The 16384-nt window shown below is 36.4% G+C and overlaps 1 protein-coding gene across 1 annotated transcript in view; it reads left to right on the top strand.

Annotated features, from left to right (window-relative positions):
• The window catches only part of LOC131425660 (5-hydroxytryptamine receptor 2A-like), a 136538-nt gene that overhangs the window by 69726 nt on the left and 50428 nt on the right, over positions 1–16384 (top strand). The window contains exon 4 of the mRNA XM_058587717.1: positions 14444–14881. Coding sequence (XP_058443700.1) covers positions 14444–14881 — 438 coding nt within the window. The remainder of the gene's footprint in view (positions 1–14443; positions 14882–16384) is intronic.

The raw sequence follows: 16384 nt of genomic DNA, 5'->3' as shown, positions 1-16384 counted from the left end.
ATTGTTGACAACAACGCCACCAAAACAAAATGCGTCGGTTTCAGAAACCAGCTTCTATAGCAGGCGGGTGGTAATTACCGAAAAATCAATCGACGATGCAAAGCCGAAACCAACAGAAGATGTGTGAAAGAAAATTACTGACGATTTTTGTGGAATTTCCCTGTGTCTTGGAGCCTCGGATAGAAAGCATGTGACAATTCAAGTAGGGCAACGGCTCCCTATTTCATCTGAGCTCCTATTTCCATCTCAACTCTTCACCTCACAACTTTGAACATGAATAATATTTTACAACCTACCGAAAGCAAACTGTGAAATATTTTAAAATCATTTGAAAAGCTATTGTCACACTTTCCTATTGAAAGAAATGGTTTTAAATTCTTCGGTGATAGTTTTTTTCATAAAAAATAAACTCACTTTTCAATTTAGGACACATTTTCGTCTCAAGATTCACAGTTCGTCATGTTTCTGAATATCTACTAATCGATTCGTCTCAAAACATGATCACTATTTCGCATAATTACACTACCATTGAATGCTGGATGACTTCATAATTAGTTATGTTCACTTGTCACTTGTTTAGTTAACGATTAAAAACTTCAAAAAATACCCGACAAGCAATAAATGTCTTCGAAAATATGAGATGAAAGTTTTTCACTTCGTTCACTTGATTGTGCTTTGTTTTCATCTCATTTGGTTTCGCAAAGTTGCCAAGTTATCTCATAATGTTACAAAACAAAAATTGTTTATCTTCTTCAAATTCTCATAAAAAGTATGTTTTTGGTATCCGTGACATTAGTTTAATTATATTATTGATATTAATATTTCAATAAAACTGTTTCAGCTTCGAATATTACCAGAAAGAACGTGTTAAATACTAATGAAATAACCATTGTGGCAAATCTAGTAGCACTGGTTTCATTCCGCTATACGCCAACATAAAGCTGTGAAGTGTGTGTGTGTTTCATCGGCTGTGCACAGAGATGCCAGATATTTTCATAGAAAATATGTATTACTTTGCATAGAAAGTCTATATCTGTTCTATCTGTTTTCACTAATAAAATGATGTTAAAAGATAGTTCTTTAGATCTCCGTAAGCCCCATTAATTAGATAATTCAAGGAGTAAATTTTTTACCAATAATAATAATGTGGAAAAATCCTGGTGGGTACGGTTGTATCGTTTGAGTAGTATATCAGGCAGCGGTGAGGCAGTCGGTCACCAGAATGTCTGCCCAGCCATATTTTTCATAGCTGGCAGCGTTTAGTCAGCCATCTGGCAGCCATGCGTATGCGGGTGAGAATGTAATAGTGGAATATTTTGTTTTGATTGCTGTCGCCATTGCTAATTTATAGGATGAATAAAAGATCAACGATAGGATGGATAAAAATCCATTGAGATGAAATTAGGAGCAGAGTAGTGAAAACATCATTAGTGTTTTTAGATGTTTTATAAATATTAGTTGAATTTTCAAGAGATGTGAATCAATTCTCAACGTGGAGCAAAGCGAATGAATCAGTAATATGAAATAATTACAGTGATTTTAGTGGCTAAATCGGGGTTTGAAGGCGATGTCCTTACAAATGAGATGAAATAGGGAGCCCTTACCCTACCTGCCAATAGTGTCTTTGAGTCAACGCATGCTTTGACCGTGCTTCGGACGTATGTCGATACAGAAACGGATACGACACGGTCTAGTGAGAATATTCACATGGAGCTGCATTAAACAAATTTGAAGTGTAACCCGGACGGGATCCGGTCCAGTCCCATTCCGGATACGTCACGGCCTAGTGTAAATAGCGCTTAAAGCAGTTCAAATTAAACTACCATCTCCACCTAGCAGTTCAATTTAAACCGCTGACCAGACGCAAAGTTGACACCATACCAAAAAGACGAGTGGGTAATGTCAGAGACATAACTAGATGACGTGAATACGAATAAAACTGATATGCTTTTCCACTGTTGGATTTTTTTAAAGCCAACCGTAGAGTAACTCGGAAAGTTTTTCTAGCTAGTTTTGTGCATTCTATACCATCATAATCATCATCATCATCATCATCATCATCATCAGTATCATTGTTCTATACCATCATCATCATCACTATGCATCATAATAATGATGATGATGGTCTCACCTCATACCCTTACGACTGTAATTGTGACATTTTCAAGCAGAGTAGAACAATATGAAATCGACATGAAAATAAATATCAATCTACACGGATAAAAAAATCATTGCCTGTGCCATGAAACAAAATCATGAATTCATGGAACATGTCTACTCATTAAATTTCGTGATGATGGTTAAAATGAAAATTTGCGTGGTAGATGACTTATTAAAATCATGAGTAATAGGACATGATTGATGAAGCGGACTTATCTTCATGACATGAAAATGCAAGAGGACTTATCTTCATGTTGTCCACATTTATACGAGAAAAGGACAATGACGATGTATTAAATTTGGAGCTGGATCAACCAGGAATTGCGCGTTTTGTTCTCCCCATTGTATATAAATGAGTAAAAAAGCAGGTGGTAATAACAGACATAACAGGATGACGTGAAAACGAATAAAACTGACATGCTTTTTAAACACACCTCCGAATATCGATAGTCGCGCGTACTAGTTGATTGATTGTATGAATTTTGCGAATTTCCAATGCATCACTTGCTTAGTTGTAACGATGCAAATAAAGAGTTATTGTTTAAGAAGTATTTGATTTTCAAAAAAAGATGATTTCAATTTCAATTTTGACACACTCTCTCTAACATATCGGCCGGTATTTCACGAATAATGCTACCAGCCCGTTTGTTTTTTTTGAGTACATTGTTATCTCACACAACACAATTTTTCGATAGAAAAGTGAAACTTTTCCAGCGCCCATTCGTGATGTAATTTTTTCCCAAACAACGATCCATGATTATACCAAATCCAAGCTAAACAAGCTTGACAGTTACACCAGGGATGCCAGGTAATTTTTTCAAAAATCTGTGATCAAGCCAAAAACCTGTCTGTGAAAATCGGTGCACATTTCCCGTACCAGAATAGCTGATCGGAACCTTTTTGATGAGCAAAAAAGATCTTACTACCACCCTTCACCTGTACCTTTTTACTCAACCGCTCTGTACTTTTTGGTGCTTAACTGTAATCTAAAATCTGTGAAAATATGTGATTACTTTCAGAATTTGTGAAAATCGGTGATCATTTTCAGAAATCTGTGAAAATCTGTGCCATTTCTAAATCTGTGCATAAAGTTGAAAACCTGTGAAACACAGATTAATCTGTGAAGCTGGCATCCCTGAATGAGACACGATTCACGCATTATCTGTCAAAAACACTTTGCCAAACAAATACCTGCAACAAAAAAGGCGAAACACACGAAAGCAAAATCAATGTTGGAAAAACAAAGTAAGTAGAGTGGCTTTTTGTGATAAAGTCTATATTTCGAGAAAGTTTCAATCTAAGAAGTTGCTGCGAATTTTGGCACGAAAAATATTTTCTATTCGGATCCTATACTGAAAAAAAAAACGATTTTAAAAATTTAAAGTCGATTTACCAAAAAAAAACATAATATTCGAATTCAATGAAATTTTGTCTCAAGGTAGGTAATTATTTTCCCTGTCAACCTTCCATACGAAGCAAGAAGGGCCTTTTAGAAGGAAAAACAAAGTTTTAAAGAGGAACCCATTTTTGTTTTCTATATAGGGGTGCAAATTTGAAACTCAAGAAAAATACACGTAGCAATGTGGTCAGTTTATGAACAATAACAGCTCAGTCAATTTTGTATCAATTATTAATATTATGTCACCATTTGATTGGAAATATTTCTACGTATTGATTTGAATGTTCATAGCCATGTATTTTTAATTGTATATCATTTAAATGTTGATTAATAGCTAGCAGTGTCCTATTTTGTCTGCAAAAAATATTTCCCTGCCATAGTCGACGGTTTCGAAGGAGTAAGCGATATATCAAAGGGAAAGCATCGCTCTGATTGGTCAATCGATGCAAAAGCGAAACTGTTGGAAGCACGCGAAGCTATAAATATAAGCAAAATTATAGCTAACGTTTCATTCCTACGCGTAGCATGCTAGAGGTAGGTTGTTGCTAGACAGCAAGACAAAAAGTGCCATAAAACGATTTGAAGCATTAATTTGTATGCTTTGATCTTGTGTCATCCAAGATCGGATGAAATTCCATGCTATGTCGTTCCGCCTGAGAAATTGACAACTACCCAGGGTAAATTTTGAGTGCATAAGATTAGTTTCTAATTTATATGAGATGAGCTCGATTGATAATGAGAAAAAGTTTATCGCTTCAACCGAAATCGCAGAATGGTAGTAATGGTAGAGAAACGCTATAAAAATAACTGCTTGCATACAAAACTTGAACACAAGATTGGCGAAGAGAAGCTTAAATATCGATATCCGTATAGCAAGCATGTACAAACATATAATTGCATACATTTGAGCTATTGATGTAATTTCGTCGGCAACAAAACAAATACAAATCACGACAAATAGAGTCTATATTCTGGGTTCGCGTGTTCGGTGTTGGTTCCTAATAAAGATCAATCTAAGCAGACTCTCGTGCAATTGCGGATTGAAAGTGTGGCGATTAATTGAAAATGTCGATCATTAGAAATTTTGGTTGCCTTGTTCCACATCAATGGCTCGAACAACCCCATGGGGCTGATCCTTGTAGTTTTTCTAAAAAAAAAAACTTGTTCTTATCCAGCTCTTATCGATAAAAATACACTGGATAAAAAATAAGTTTGGACATGAAATATTTTTTATAAGAAAAATTTTTTTTCTTCAAAAGTGTCCATCTTGCCATACATGAACGGTTAATAGAGAACAGAATCACCTATCTTGGAATAAAATTTTACCAAAATCAAAACAGGTTTTTTTTGTAAATCGATTTTAAGTTTTTGATGTCAATTTTTTCATTGTTTTTACTCGTAAACTCGATTTTGTGAAAATCACTAATATAACAATTTTTAGAGGATTTGTCGTTTTTCAACTATAATTATTTTAAAAAATAGATTTAAAAATTTGGCCTATTTCAAAAGATAGTCTAGAGGTCATTTTCAGAATTCAGATTCATTTTCGGAATTCAGGTTCATAGTTCTGCTTCCCGGTTCAGATCCAAAATTTCTGCCAGGAATTCAGACCCAGAATCTAGGTCTGAGATCAGAACTCATGGCCAAAACATACGAAAACCTATGATTCCTGTCAGGAGCTCAGGTCTACAATCCAGGTCCAAAATGCAGGCCTAGAGTTTGGATCCCGATTTTCGCTCAAGAATCCAGGTCCATGTTCTGAAACTAGGTCCAGAATTCAAGTCTAGAATTCAGGTGAAGAGTCAAGGATCAGGATCTAGTTTTAGGTTAAAAAACTCTGTCAAGAGCTGATCCGGGGTCAGAATTCTGGCCCAAAAGGTTCTGAGTTTCAATTATAGTACGGAATCCTAGTCTGGAATTTAAATCTTGGTTTAGAATCCATGTACAGAATCCAGGTTCAGATTCAGAATCCAAATAAAGAATTCTGTATCAGGTTCAGAATACAGAATCAGGATCCAAGGTTAGAATGCAGGTCCAGAACTCAGATCCAGAAACCAGGTCCTTAATCATGCTTCAAAATTTTGGCCCAGAATCCAAGTCCACGATTATGTTTCTAAAACCAGCTTCAGGCTCAGAATCTAAAATCAGGATCAAGTTCCAGGTTCACGATTCTGGTGCATTCCCAGTATCTCTGTAAAAATTTGTTAGGTAAAAATCCTGTTTGGAATGATGAATCCAGCTCTTGAATCCTACTCCAGATTTAGACTCAAAACCTTCATCGAGAGTTCAAGCCAAGAGATCAGGTTCAGGTCTAGAATCCAAATCCATGCTAAGTGTCCAAGTGTAGATTTTTGCCTCAGGTTCGGAATCTCTGTCAGAATTCTGGTTCAAAAACCATGTCCAGATTCAGTATTTAGATGCAGAAACCTGGTCGGATATCCAAATCTAGGGTCTTTGTTCAGAATCCTTGTCTAGGGTTAGAATCTCTGTCAATAATTTAGGTTCAAGTTTAGAATTGAGGAATCCTGAATATAAGTACTGAATTCTGCTTCAAGTTCAGAATCCATATTCGGATAGAGAATCTCTTCCAAGAATCCAGGTTCAGATTCAGTATTCTGATCCTGAAACCATGTTCGATAGTTCAGTATTCTAATCCAGTGTTCAGGACTTGAATCCAGAATCGTGTAAATTTACATCTTTTGAGACCGACCGAGTGTCAAAAATAACTCAATTTTACAGTAAATATAACTTAAACTATATTTAATTCATTCTGACATATTTTTAAGTGCTAAAACATGTAAACGTATGACGTATATTTATATCATTCTTGTAAAATTCAGTCGTTTCACGGATTCCGTTCTATGTGGATTTACATCACCTGTAAATTTCATAATTTTGTGCTGTGTAGAAATTGCTTACACACTTAGAAAATGTTACATCTTTATATATGCACATAAAAGGAGCGTCGCGATTCACTTACATTCACAATACAAAGCATGTAAACATAAGTCATATCTTTAACTTCACAGTTGATTTAGTTGAAACTTACATCGATACAGACGCAACAGTTATGTTCACATGTTAGTAGATGTAATATTGTGTCATCGCCGAAGAAATTACGGCATACTTGGTTTTACGTCAAGCGTAAATTTCATTTTTTCTAAGAGTGTAGTTATTACTGGGTAAAAGGACTTGCAAGTTTTTCTAATAATCATAGAACCAAATACTAACAAATGAAATAAACACAATTATACACATCTTTATCACCAAAACTTAATTTTTGTCGTAATTTCCCCTATGGAAAGTCGCAAATAAACTGTTCGACCTAAAATGATTTCGTTTTTGTCTCTCACACAAGAAGTAAAACCAGAAATAGAAATGACTGGAAAAGTTAGTTTCGAGCGAGCTTTTAGAAAATCATGTTGTCGTTCATATACGCCACAAGTAAACACGCAAAATGCAGATCTTTTCTCCATCACCCAACGAAAAGACAGTCTGAAACTATGACTGATAAAATGAAAACAATAAAATCCAAAAACGGGTGTCATAAACTTTTAGAGCCAGTTTTAAACCATCTGCAACCGTCTCCAATCCGGAAAAATCATTCTGCCAACTGAACTACTGTGGATGCTATGACACACAACGTAGAAGACTTCCGGCTAGAAGAGAACTTGGTATTTGATCTGACACGGTCGGTTAAGTTCACATTTTAGTTGATCCCCTGTAATCCAATTTCGCACTCAACAGCTTCATTCCTGTGCCAGTCGATTTTACTTAATATCTCCGGTTTTACTTATTCAATATTTGTACCATAGGGTCTTGAATTAACAAATAATTTCTACCGTGTTGAGATTGCGAAGTAAAATATTTTTTGCATCATTTCTATCTATTTTATATTTAAATCTTGAGGTTACTGCAAAAATGTTGATTGTCGCAGAATTTTAATAGTTTTTTCTCTACTTGGTGGGTAGTAGAACGAATAATATATTTAATAAGGGCACTCGACCAAAAAAAGTTGTTGGCGCGAAATTCGTTTATTAAAAAAATGTACCAAATAAACTGACACGTCTCTTTTAAATTCAAATTTGATCAAGTCTGATAATCAATATCGTAATTAACAGCGCGTTTCAATATTTTCAGAGAAAAAAATTAGAAACATTTTTGTATAACTAACAGTTCGGCTGAAAAGCTCGTATCGTTTAATAATTTTTTGCCAAAATTCGTTTTTATTATTCAACATAATTGCCTTCAGAGGCGATACAGCGATTATAGCGATCTTCCAACTTTTCGATACCATTTTTGTAGTACGATTTGTCCTTTGCCTCAAAATAGGCCTCAGTTTCAGCGATTACCTCTTCATTGCTTCTAAATTTTTTACCAGCGAGCATTCTCTTGAGGTCTGAGAACAGGAAAAAGTCACTGGGGGCCAAATCTGGAGAATACGGTGGATGAGGGAGCAATTCGAAGCCCAATTCGTTCAATTTCAGCATGGTTTTTATCGACTTGTGACACGGTGCATTGTCTTGATGAAACAAAACTTTTTTCTTCTTCAAATGAGGCCATTTTTTGAAATTTCGTCCTTCAAACGCTCTAATAACGCTATATAATAGTCACTGTTGATGGTTTTTCCCTTTTCAAGGTAGTCGATGAAAATTATACCATGCGAATCCCGAAATACAGACGCCATAACCTTACCGGCCGATTGTTGAGTCATTCCACGCTTTGGGTTCGGTTCATCGCGCGCAGTCCACTCAGCTGACTGTCGATTGGACTCCGGAGTGAAGTGATGGAGCCATATTTCGTCCATTGTTGTATATCGACGAAAAAAATCGGTTTTATTTCGAGCTCCAAACACTGCTCAGAATCATCAATTCGTTGTTGTTTTTGATCGATTGTTAGCTCACGCGACACCCATTTTGCACAAAGCTTTCTCATATCCAAATATTCGTGAATAATATGTCCAACACGTTCCTTTGATATCTTTAGGGTGTCAGCTATCTCGATCAACTTCACTTTACGGTCATTGAAAATCATTTTGTGGATTTTTTTCACGTTTTCATCGGTAACAGCCTCTTTTGGACGTCCACTGCGTTCATCGTCTTCGGTGCTCATATGACCAGTACGAAATTTTGCAAACCACTTACGAATTGTTGCTTCGCCCGGTGCAGAGTCTGGATAACACTCACCAAGCCATTTTTTGGTATCGGCGGCACTTTTTTTCATCAAAAAGTAGTGTTTCATCAACACACGAAATTCCTTTTTTTCCATTTTTTCACAATAACAAAAGTAGCTTCACTCAAAATGCAATATCTCACAAACTAATAATCAGACAGCTGTCAAATTTATACACGTATCTTTTGACGGTTGGTACTAACTGAAAATGGTATGGATTTAATTCTAGTGGCGCCCTCTCATAGAAACGATACGAACTTTTCAGCCGATCTGTTACTTCATTTTGCGAGTGATTATTTACAATAACACCCTTGGTTAATAGAATTTATTAAATTCTACGATGGAAGGAAAAGCATAAAAAAGTAAGTTCAATATTATTTTCTTTGTGGGTTAAAATGGCTGCTGGAAAATACTAGAACTCGCGTAAAATAAATCGAATGTAAAATGATTCATTGAACATTTGTATTCCAATATTTTTTTCGATTGAGCTATTACTTCATTCTAACTATTCACAGCAAAAAATTATGAAATTTGCAGGTGACGCAAATCTACGTATGACTCAATTCATAAAACGTAATCCGTTAAACGACGGAATTTTACAAGAATGATGTAAATATACGCCCGTATTTCATGCAAACGTGTAAATTTACATGTTTTAGCACTTAAAAGTATGTCAGAATGAATTAAATATAAGTTATATTTACTGTAAAATTGAGTAATTTTTGACGCTCATATACGTCGGTTTCAGAAGACGTAAATTTACACGATTTTTTCTAGGTGTGTTGATATCAACTTTGATTGCACAAGAAAAAATAATTTTACCAGTTTGAAAATTGGATATTTGTTGAAAATGTCACTATTGGCAATAGGAAAATTTCTTGCGAAATACCTATAGTAGTGCGTAAACGAAAACAAATTTTTGACGAGGTGGACCTACCATGGTCTTAGCCAGTCTGGAAGGATAAGTAAAAAAAGTCTAATAATGACATATATAAAACCCTTCTTAATCCACCTAGTGGTGTGATAATGCCTTTCTCTTCTTTCATAACAGTCTCATGAAAATATGTTTCATACTTTTATTAAATAATTTTGGATACTAATTTTGACACCAATTGATTCAGATTGATTCGAGTAGTTCACAAAAGCATGCTTCAGTGTTTATGTCACTCAGTGTCAGCATCATTTTTCCAAACTAGTGCTTGACATTTGCGTTGCCTATTTGTATGAGAACAGTGATGCTAATCTAAAAAAAAAGCCTTCCTAGTCCACTTAGTGAAATTTTCATATATCTTGAAAAATCACCATAGGGGGGAGTACATGAAATTTTCAAAATCGAAAAAAAATTTTTGATGCCAAAAGGCTTAGAATTGCATGAAACGTCGAGATTTAGTGTCATCTCGAAAAAAAATTTTTTGGAAAAAATCGACTTTTTGGGACTTAGAAAAAATATGAAAATTTTTCTAAGTCCCAGAAAGTTGATTTTTTCAAAAAAATTTTTTTTTGAGATGACACTAAATTTCGATGTTTTATGCAGTTTTAAGAGTTTTGGCATCAAAAAAAATTTTCGATTTTGGAAATTTCATGTACTCCCCCCTATGGTGCTTTTTCAAGATCGATAATTGTCAAACCTTTACCACCGGGCAGCACCCCTTAAGCATGTCCGATTTAGGTCAAATTTTGCATGAAGGCTTTTTTCGAGGTGCTTAAACTTTTGAGCACTAGAACTTTACGAAAATAGAGTTGATCCCAAAATTTTGGCACCCTTATATATACAAGAGCGGTAAAAATCAACGTGTTTTGTCGGTTACGTCACTTATACCATCATATATCTGGAACCAAAAGTCACAACCATTTGATCTTCGAACTTGATCAACGGCACGACAGTAGCTTTCAAACGAGCCCAAGTTTGTTAAAATCGGTTCAGCCATCTCTGAGAAAATCGAGCGCGTTCAAATTCAACGCTTTTTGTCGTTTACGTCACTTATACAATCATATCTCCGGAACGAAAGGTCACAGCCATTTGATCTTCGAACTTGATCAATGGCCCGACAGTAGCTTTCAAACGAGCCCAAGTTTGTTAAAATCGGTTCAGCCATCTCTAAGAAAATTGAGCGCGTTCAAATACAACGCCTTTTGTCGGTTACGTCACTTATACAATCATATCTCCGAAACCAAAAGTCACAGCCATTTGATCTTCGAACTTGATCAATGGGCCGAGAGTAGCTTTCAAACGAGCCCAAGTTTGTTAAAATCGGTTCAGCCATCTCTGAAAAAATTGAGCACGTTCAAATTCAACGCCTATTGTCGGTTACGTCACTTATACAATCATATCTCCGAAACCAAAAGTCACAGCCATTTGATCTTCGAACTTGATCAATGGCCCGACAGTAGCTTTCAAACGAGCCCAAGTTTGTTAAAATCGGTTCAGCCATCTCTGAGAAAATTGAGCGCGTTCAAATATCTTCTAAAAGTGCACACACACATACACACACACACACACACACACACACACACACACACACACACACACACACACACACACACACACACACACACACACACACACACACACACACACACACACACACACACACACACACACACACACACACACACACACACACACACACACACACACACACACACACACACACACACACACACACACACACACACACACACACACACACACAGACATTTTCCGATCTCGTTGAACTGATTCGAATGGTATATAACACTATGGGTCTCCGAGGCTCCGTTCGAAAGTCGGTTTTTCCAGCAATTCTAATACCTTTCTATAGAGAAAGGCAAAAATCCTTCATCCTAAATACGTGTTCGAGAGAAAAGTGCTGCTTTCGTGAAGTGAACAATTCAGGGCGTGAAGGCTTGAATCACGATCTATGCCAAACAAAAATAGTTACAACGGAGAGATGATAGAATTCGGGTTTTTACAATAGCCTGAACATATAGCGCGAATGCCATGAATAAAAATGGCCGAACGCAGTTTGAATCTTGTACTCTTCTAATGTGTGCAATCGAACAAGATCCTGACCCGGATAGCGTTTTCGGACTTTAATCGAAGACGAAACTGTGTCCTTTTCTAACAAACGGCAGTGATAATTAATGCTCTGTTCAAGCGAGTCCGATCTTTAATTTCATCCTGATCAAAACTTTAAGGTCTGAGGACAGGGGGCCACGTGTTGAGTTTTAAATCGACCACGTGGCTCGCTCAATTCCCTTTGCGCGTCGTATTTCTCTTGTACTCTCTCGTATATGAGCAAACTGTACCGGGTTGCCAGCATACATTTTATTATTTTGATGAGAAGTTTTATCAAATTAATCTATCGTATGGGTTGGACATTACATGATTCTAATGAACAATGAAAAAATATTCAACTTTCACAAAGATTGAATGTCTGTGTGTTTGGCAGCCTTGTCGACCCAATTTTATTTCTCTCTCCTTTCTAGCAAAAAAACCTACCACTTTACGGTAGTGCCCTCAGCCCTTGATGCCATTAATGCATGAAACTGCATATGTGAATATTCTCTTATAAACTGAACCAAGTATTGCATGATGCATCAGTGTTACGGCAACAGGCGAAAAAATAAATGCTCTCGTCAAATAAAAGTTAAAATCGTGACATATCATTTGAATTCAACAAGCTCTTAAGGTGACCGTGGACAGAAGCCAAAGAAAATAAATGTAAAAGTATTGGTGAAACAGTACTTTTTCATATAGTAATAGTATTTGTGAGTAGAGAGGAATGAAATAATAATATTTGTGTGCTGAAAGGAATACAGGTGCAAGAAAAAAATGTAAACATTGAAACTATTCGAATCACCTAGCAGAACGGAGTGGACTAATCTCATCTTCATGCTCATTCTGGAGTTAACAAATTGCAATCATGCGACCAAAAGAATTGTGCCAAATAAGATAGTTTACTGTTTGCCCTCGCTTCGTTCTTGGGCTTTTTCTCACATTTCAAAGTAAAAAGGAAGCTGCTACATTGATGGATTAAGTATAGTAACACGAAATCAGAACAAACTCTGTTGCAATGGCTTTTTATATTACTTTTAATTTTTTAATATGAAGCTCCCTTATTCATAAAATACAAACCAACAAATTCTACATTTTCCGTTTTGTCGACAACATCATCGTTTTCGGATAGGAAAGCAACCTCACCCAGAGAACAGTCAAGTGGCACTTGACGAGAGGACTTAATGACAAATCGGCTATTTGCTCTGAAAAGATTTATCATGCAAATTTGAAGATATAATTTCATATATTGACGAAAATATTTTAGAACTTTACCTATTGATACCAAATTATTGGATTCAGTACAGTTTCTAAATTTCGTGGTATTGTTTTGAACCGGCATATCTGGCAGTTCTTCCACTGTTTGAACTGATGAGTCCCGCACATACTGACTACCCAAAACACACTCTATCAACGTGTTCTATTGATTTTTGCTAATGAGCGCTGTTTTCCTCTTCTTATATGAACGAGGCATTTTAAAAAGATTGCAATACTTGAACTGTTTGTTTATTTTTTGCATTCCATAGCGACGGTAAATAAGACAACAGGGTTGCGGATAACTTGGAGGGGAAGCAATGTTTGAAATGGAAATAAGGGTAATGTTATAGCTTAAAAAAAATTGAAATTTTAGATGGTGACGTACGAAAGTTTTGATACGTAATTTTAACTATATCAATGTGCGACTAATTGAAAATAATCTCATTTTTAGTGCATTGCAAGGTTTTTTTTCTCTAATTATGAATGGCATCACTGCCAATATAAAAGGGTGGTATTACCAATACTAAAGCAGGCCGGCAAACTAATTATCGTGAATTTTTGTAAAATTTTCAAAACCAGAACTGTGAGTAATTCAAAGGTTTTATAATAAAATGTTTAGATCAAAGGATAAGTTTACCGGTGAAGAACAACTCAAAAGTGTTTCATAAAGCTTACTTATGTCACAGAGCTATAAACAGCAGTTGAAATCTTGAGGTGAGTGAAAAATAATAACATTCTAAGAAGAAACCTTCTAATGAAGGTCCGAAAAAGTTTTGCACAAATCATTCTTCAGAGTTGATAGTTTATCATAAACATATATCAATACGATGAATGATTATGTCATCAAACTGCAGTAGCAATTCTACGCAACATATTTACCCCTACGCGTAGAAAAAATGTGTTTCATGGTTTGTTTACATCTAAGGCAGGGCAAAATAGCGGAAGGTGGAGTGGGAGGGTAGGTGGTTTCTTGGTTGCCATTTATGGCTCGCTTCCATGGTCACCTTAACAGTGTTTACTAACCAAATTATACGATTTATGTTTTACTTAAACTATTCCACTTTCAACCCACGATTCACACATTATTTCAAGTTCAACCAAACACGTCAGAAGTTTTTTGCATTCATATTTATTAGAACAGATAAGCGAAGATGTTTGAATAGTTTCAATGCCTTTCTTCTAGAAAGAAAAAAATAATACTTTCTTCTCTCTGATTTAGCAAATTTCGCTTCACATTGTGATGTTATTCGAAAAGAAAAGCTCTGAGAATAATAATCCTATTATCTCCATTTGATATCCTGCAAGTTACCGACCGTCAAGAGCTTAACCGCCGATAATCCCGGGGCCAGTGGAGCTCCTTGCTGCCACGAAGCACAACAAAAAGATTGATTTACCCAAGATGAATTTCTAATCCGCAGCCGTCTCCGTCTCGGTGGCCGTATGGACCCTGGTAGCCATCTCCCTGGAGCGCTACTTTGCTATCTGCCGGCCGCTCTCATCCCGACGCTGGCAAACCCAATTCCACGCGTACAAAATGATTACCATGGTTTGGTTGCTAAGCTTCCTGGTAAACGCGCCACTTTGCTACGTTCAACGACTCCAGCCGGTTCATCGGTCAAATTCCATGCACATCGGCGTGGGCGGGGGCGGTAGCAGCAGCAGCAGCAGCACTGCCATGAAATGCCGAGAAATGTGGCCGGATCGATTCTACGAGAAATCGTACGTACTGTTTCTGGATGCTGGTTTGCTGATTTGTCCACTGCTATCGATGGGATTCGCCTACTGCATGATTGTCTCGAAACTGTGGCGCGGACTGCAGCGTGAGATTTCCCACACGGCCTACCAAAAACACAAAGGTACGTATCTCGTTGGTTAGAGTCTAACAACGATTCAATCTATCATTTCAAATTGTCATTGATGTCAACAAATTCATGGCAGAGCCTTGAATTATCGCGTATACTCAATGAACGGTTCCATTCCAACGTTCTCGCCATCGTGTTTGTTTTTTTTTGTTTACTGTTTACATTCGAAGCGAAAGATCAAAGATGAAACGTTTTCGTCTATCCGTGCAAGCAAGAAAGAGAATCAATGCAAACATCGATCGTTCCTGTACTACTAAAACTGAAATAACGTCCGTAGGCAACTCAGTTGAATTACGATTTTCAATAAAATTTAAATTTGAAAGACAAATTTACACTGTAGAGCACATCTGGAAGCTAAAAATGTAAAATACGAGCGAGAATAGGTTAGCGTAATTTTAAATCGATTTTTGGTATTATCGATTCTCGAAGATTTCGCTCATATCGATACTGGACACTTGCCAATTTGATCCGACGCAAAACCATTTTTTGCACCATCTAAGTGTCATTATTTGAACCAATATTATATTATTTACTATGGAGAACTAATATCACAGACTAACAGACAGGACACTCAAATTAGATTCTTCAATCATTTTAACGGTCATTTCGAATATTTTTTTATTTGGGACAGTACTCACATGTGTCATGATGGCGCCACGTTGCCCTATCAAAAACATCCTGTCTGTCATCTAGACTGTTTTTTTTTCATTTACCAACAGAGTTGCCATTCATCCAGAATTACCTATAATGTATTGATTTGTATACGTCCATGCGAATTTCATGCAGGATACAGATTTAATACATATTGCCAAAACTATATACATAATTGTGCCTACTTCTCATCCTCCAACGCAATACAAAATCGAACCCGTTTTGTTACAATATTTACTTGCTTCTGGTCTGCCGCCACTTAATTTCGGGTGAAAACTACCAACACAATAAAAAATAATCTAGATGAACAAGGTTGAGTCAAATAAATGGTTACCTTCCAACATCGTGAAAAAGTTAAATATAAGGAGTGTATCGAAAAGTAGTTAGCAACATTGATTATTGAGTAAAAAAGCGAAAAAAAACATATTTTGATATATTTTAGAAAAATTACATTTTTATGCATTTCACTGATTATATTGAAGAAAATCATAGTTTCTGTGAAACTCTCGCACTTTGGACTTGACATTCTTCATTAAATTCTGCACAGTTACTTTTGTGACTTTCCTGGTGGGAGCTGTCCAGTTTTTTTTTGAACCCCTCATGTTTTGGGACACTGTACCTTCCTTCCGAAAGTGCCGCTTGACAATTGCCCAATACCTTTCAATTGGCCGAAAATCCAGGCAGTTCGGTGGGTTGATGTTCTTTTCTACGAATTGTACATTATTTTTAGACAACCACTGTAGAACGGAGTTGGCGTAGTGGGCTGAAGCCAAATCCGAACAGAAGAGAGGAGGAGCCTTATGCTTTCTGTACAGTGGCAGCATTCTCTTCTTCAAACATTCTTCC

Source organism: Malaya genurostris, chromosome 1 (assembly GCF_030247185.1).
Source record: "Malaya genurostris strain Urasoe2022 chromosome 1, Malgen_1.1, whole genome shotgun sequence".
NCBI lineage: Eukaryota > Metazoa > Arthropoda > Insecta > Diptera > Culicidae > Malaya > Malaya genurostris.
This window is presented reverse-complemented; position numbering and strand designations above follow the sequence as displayed.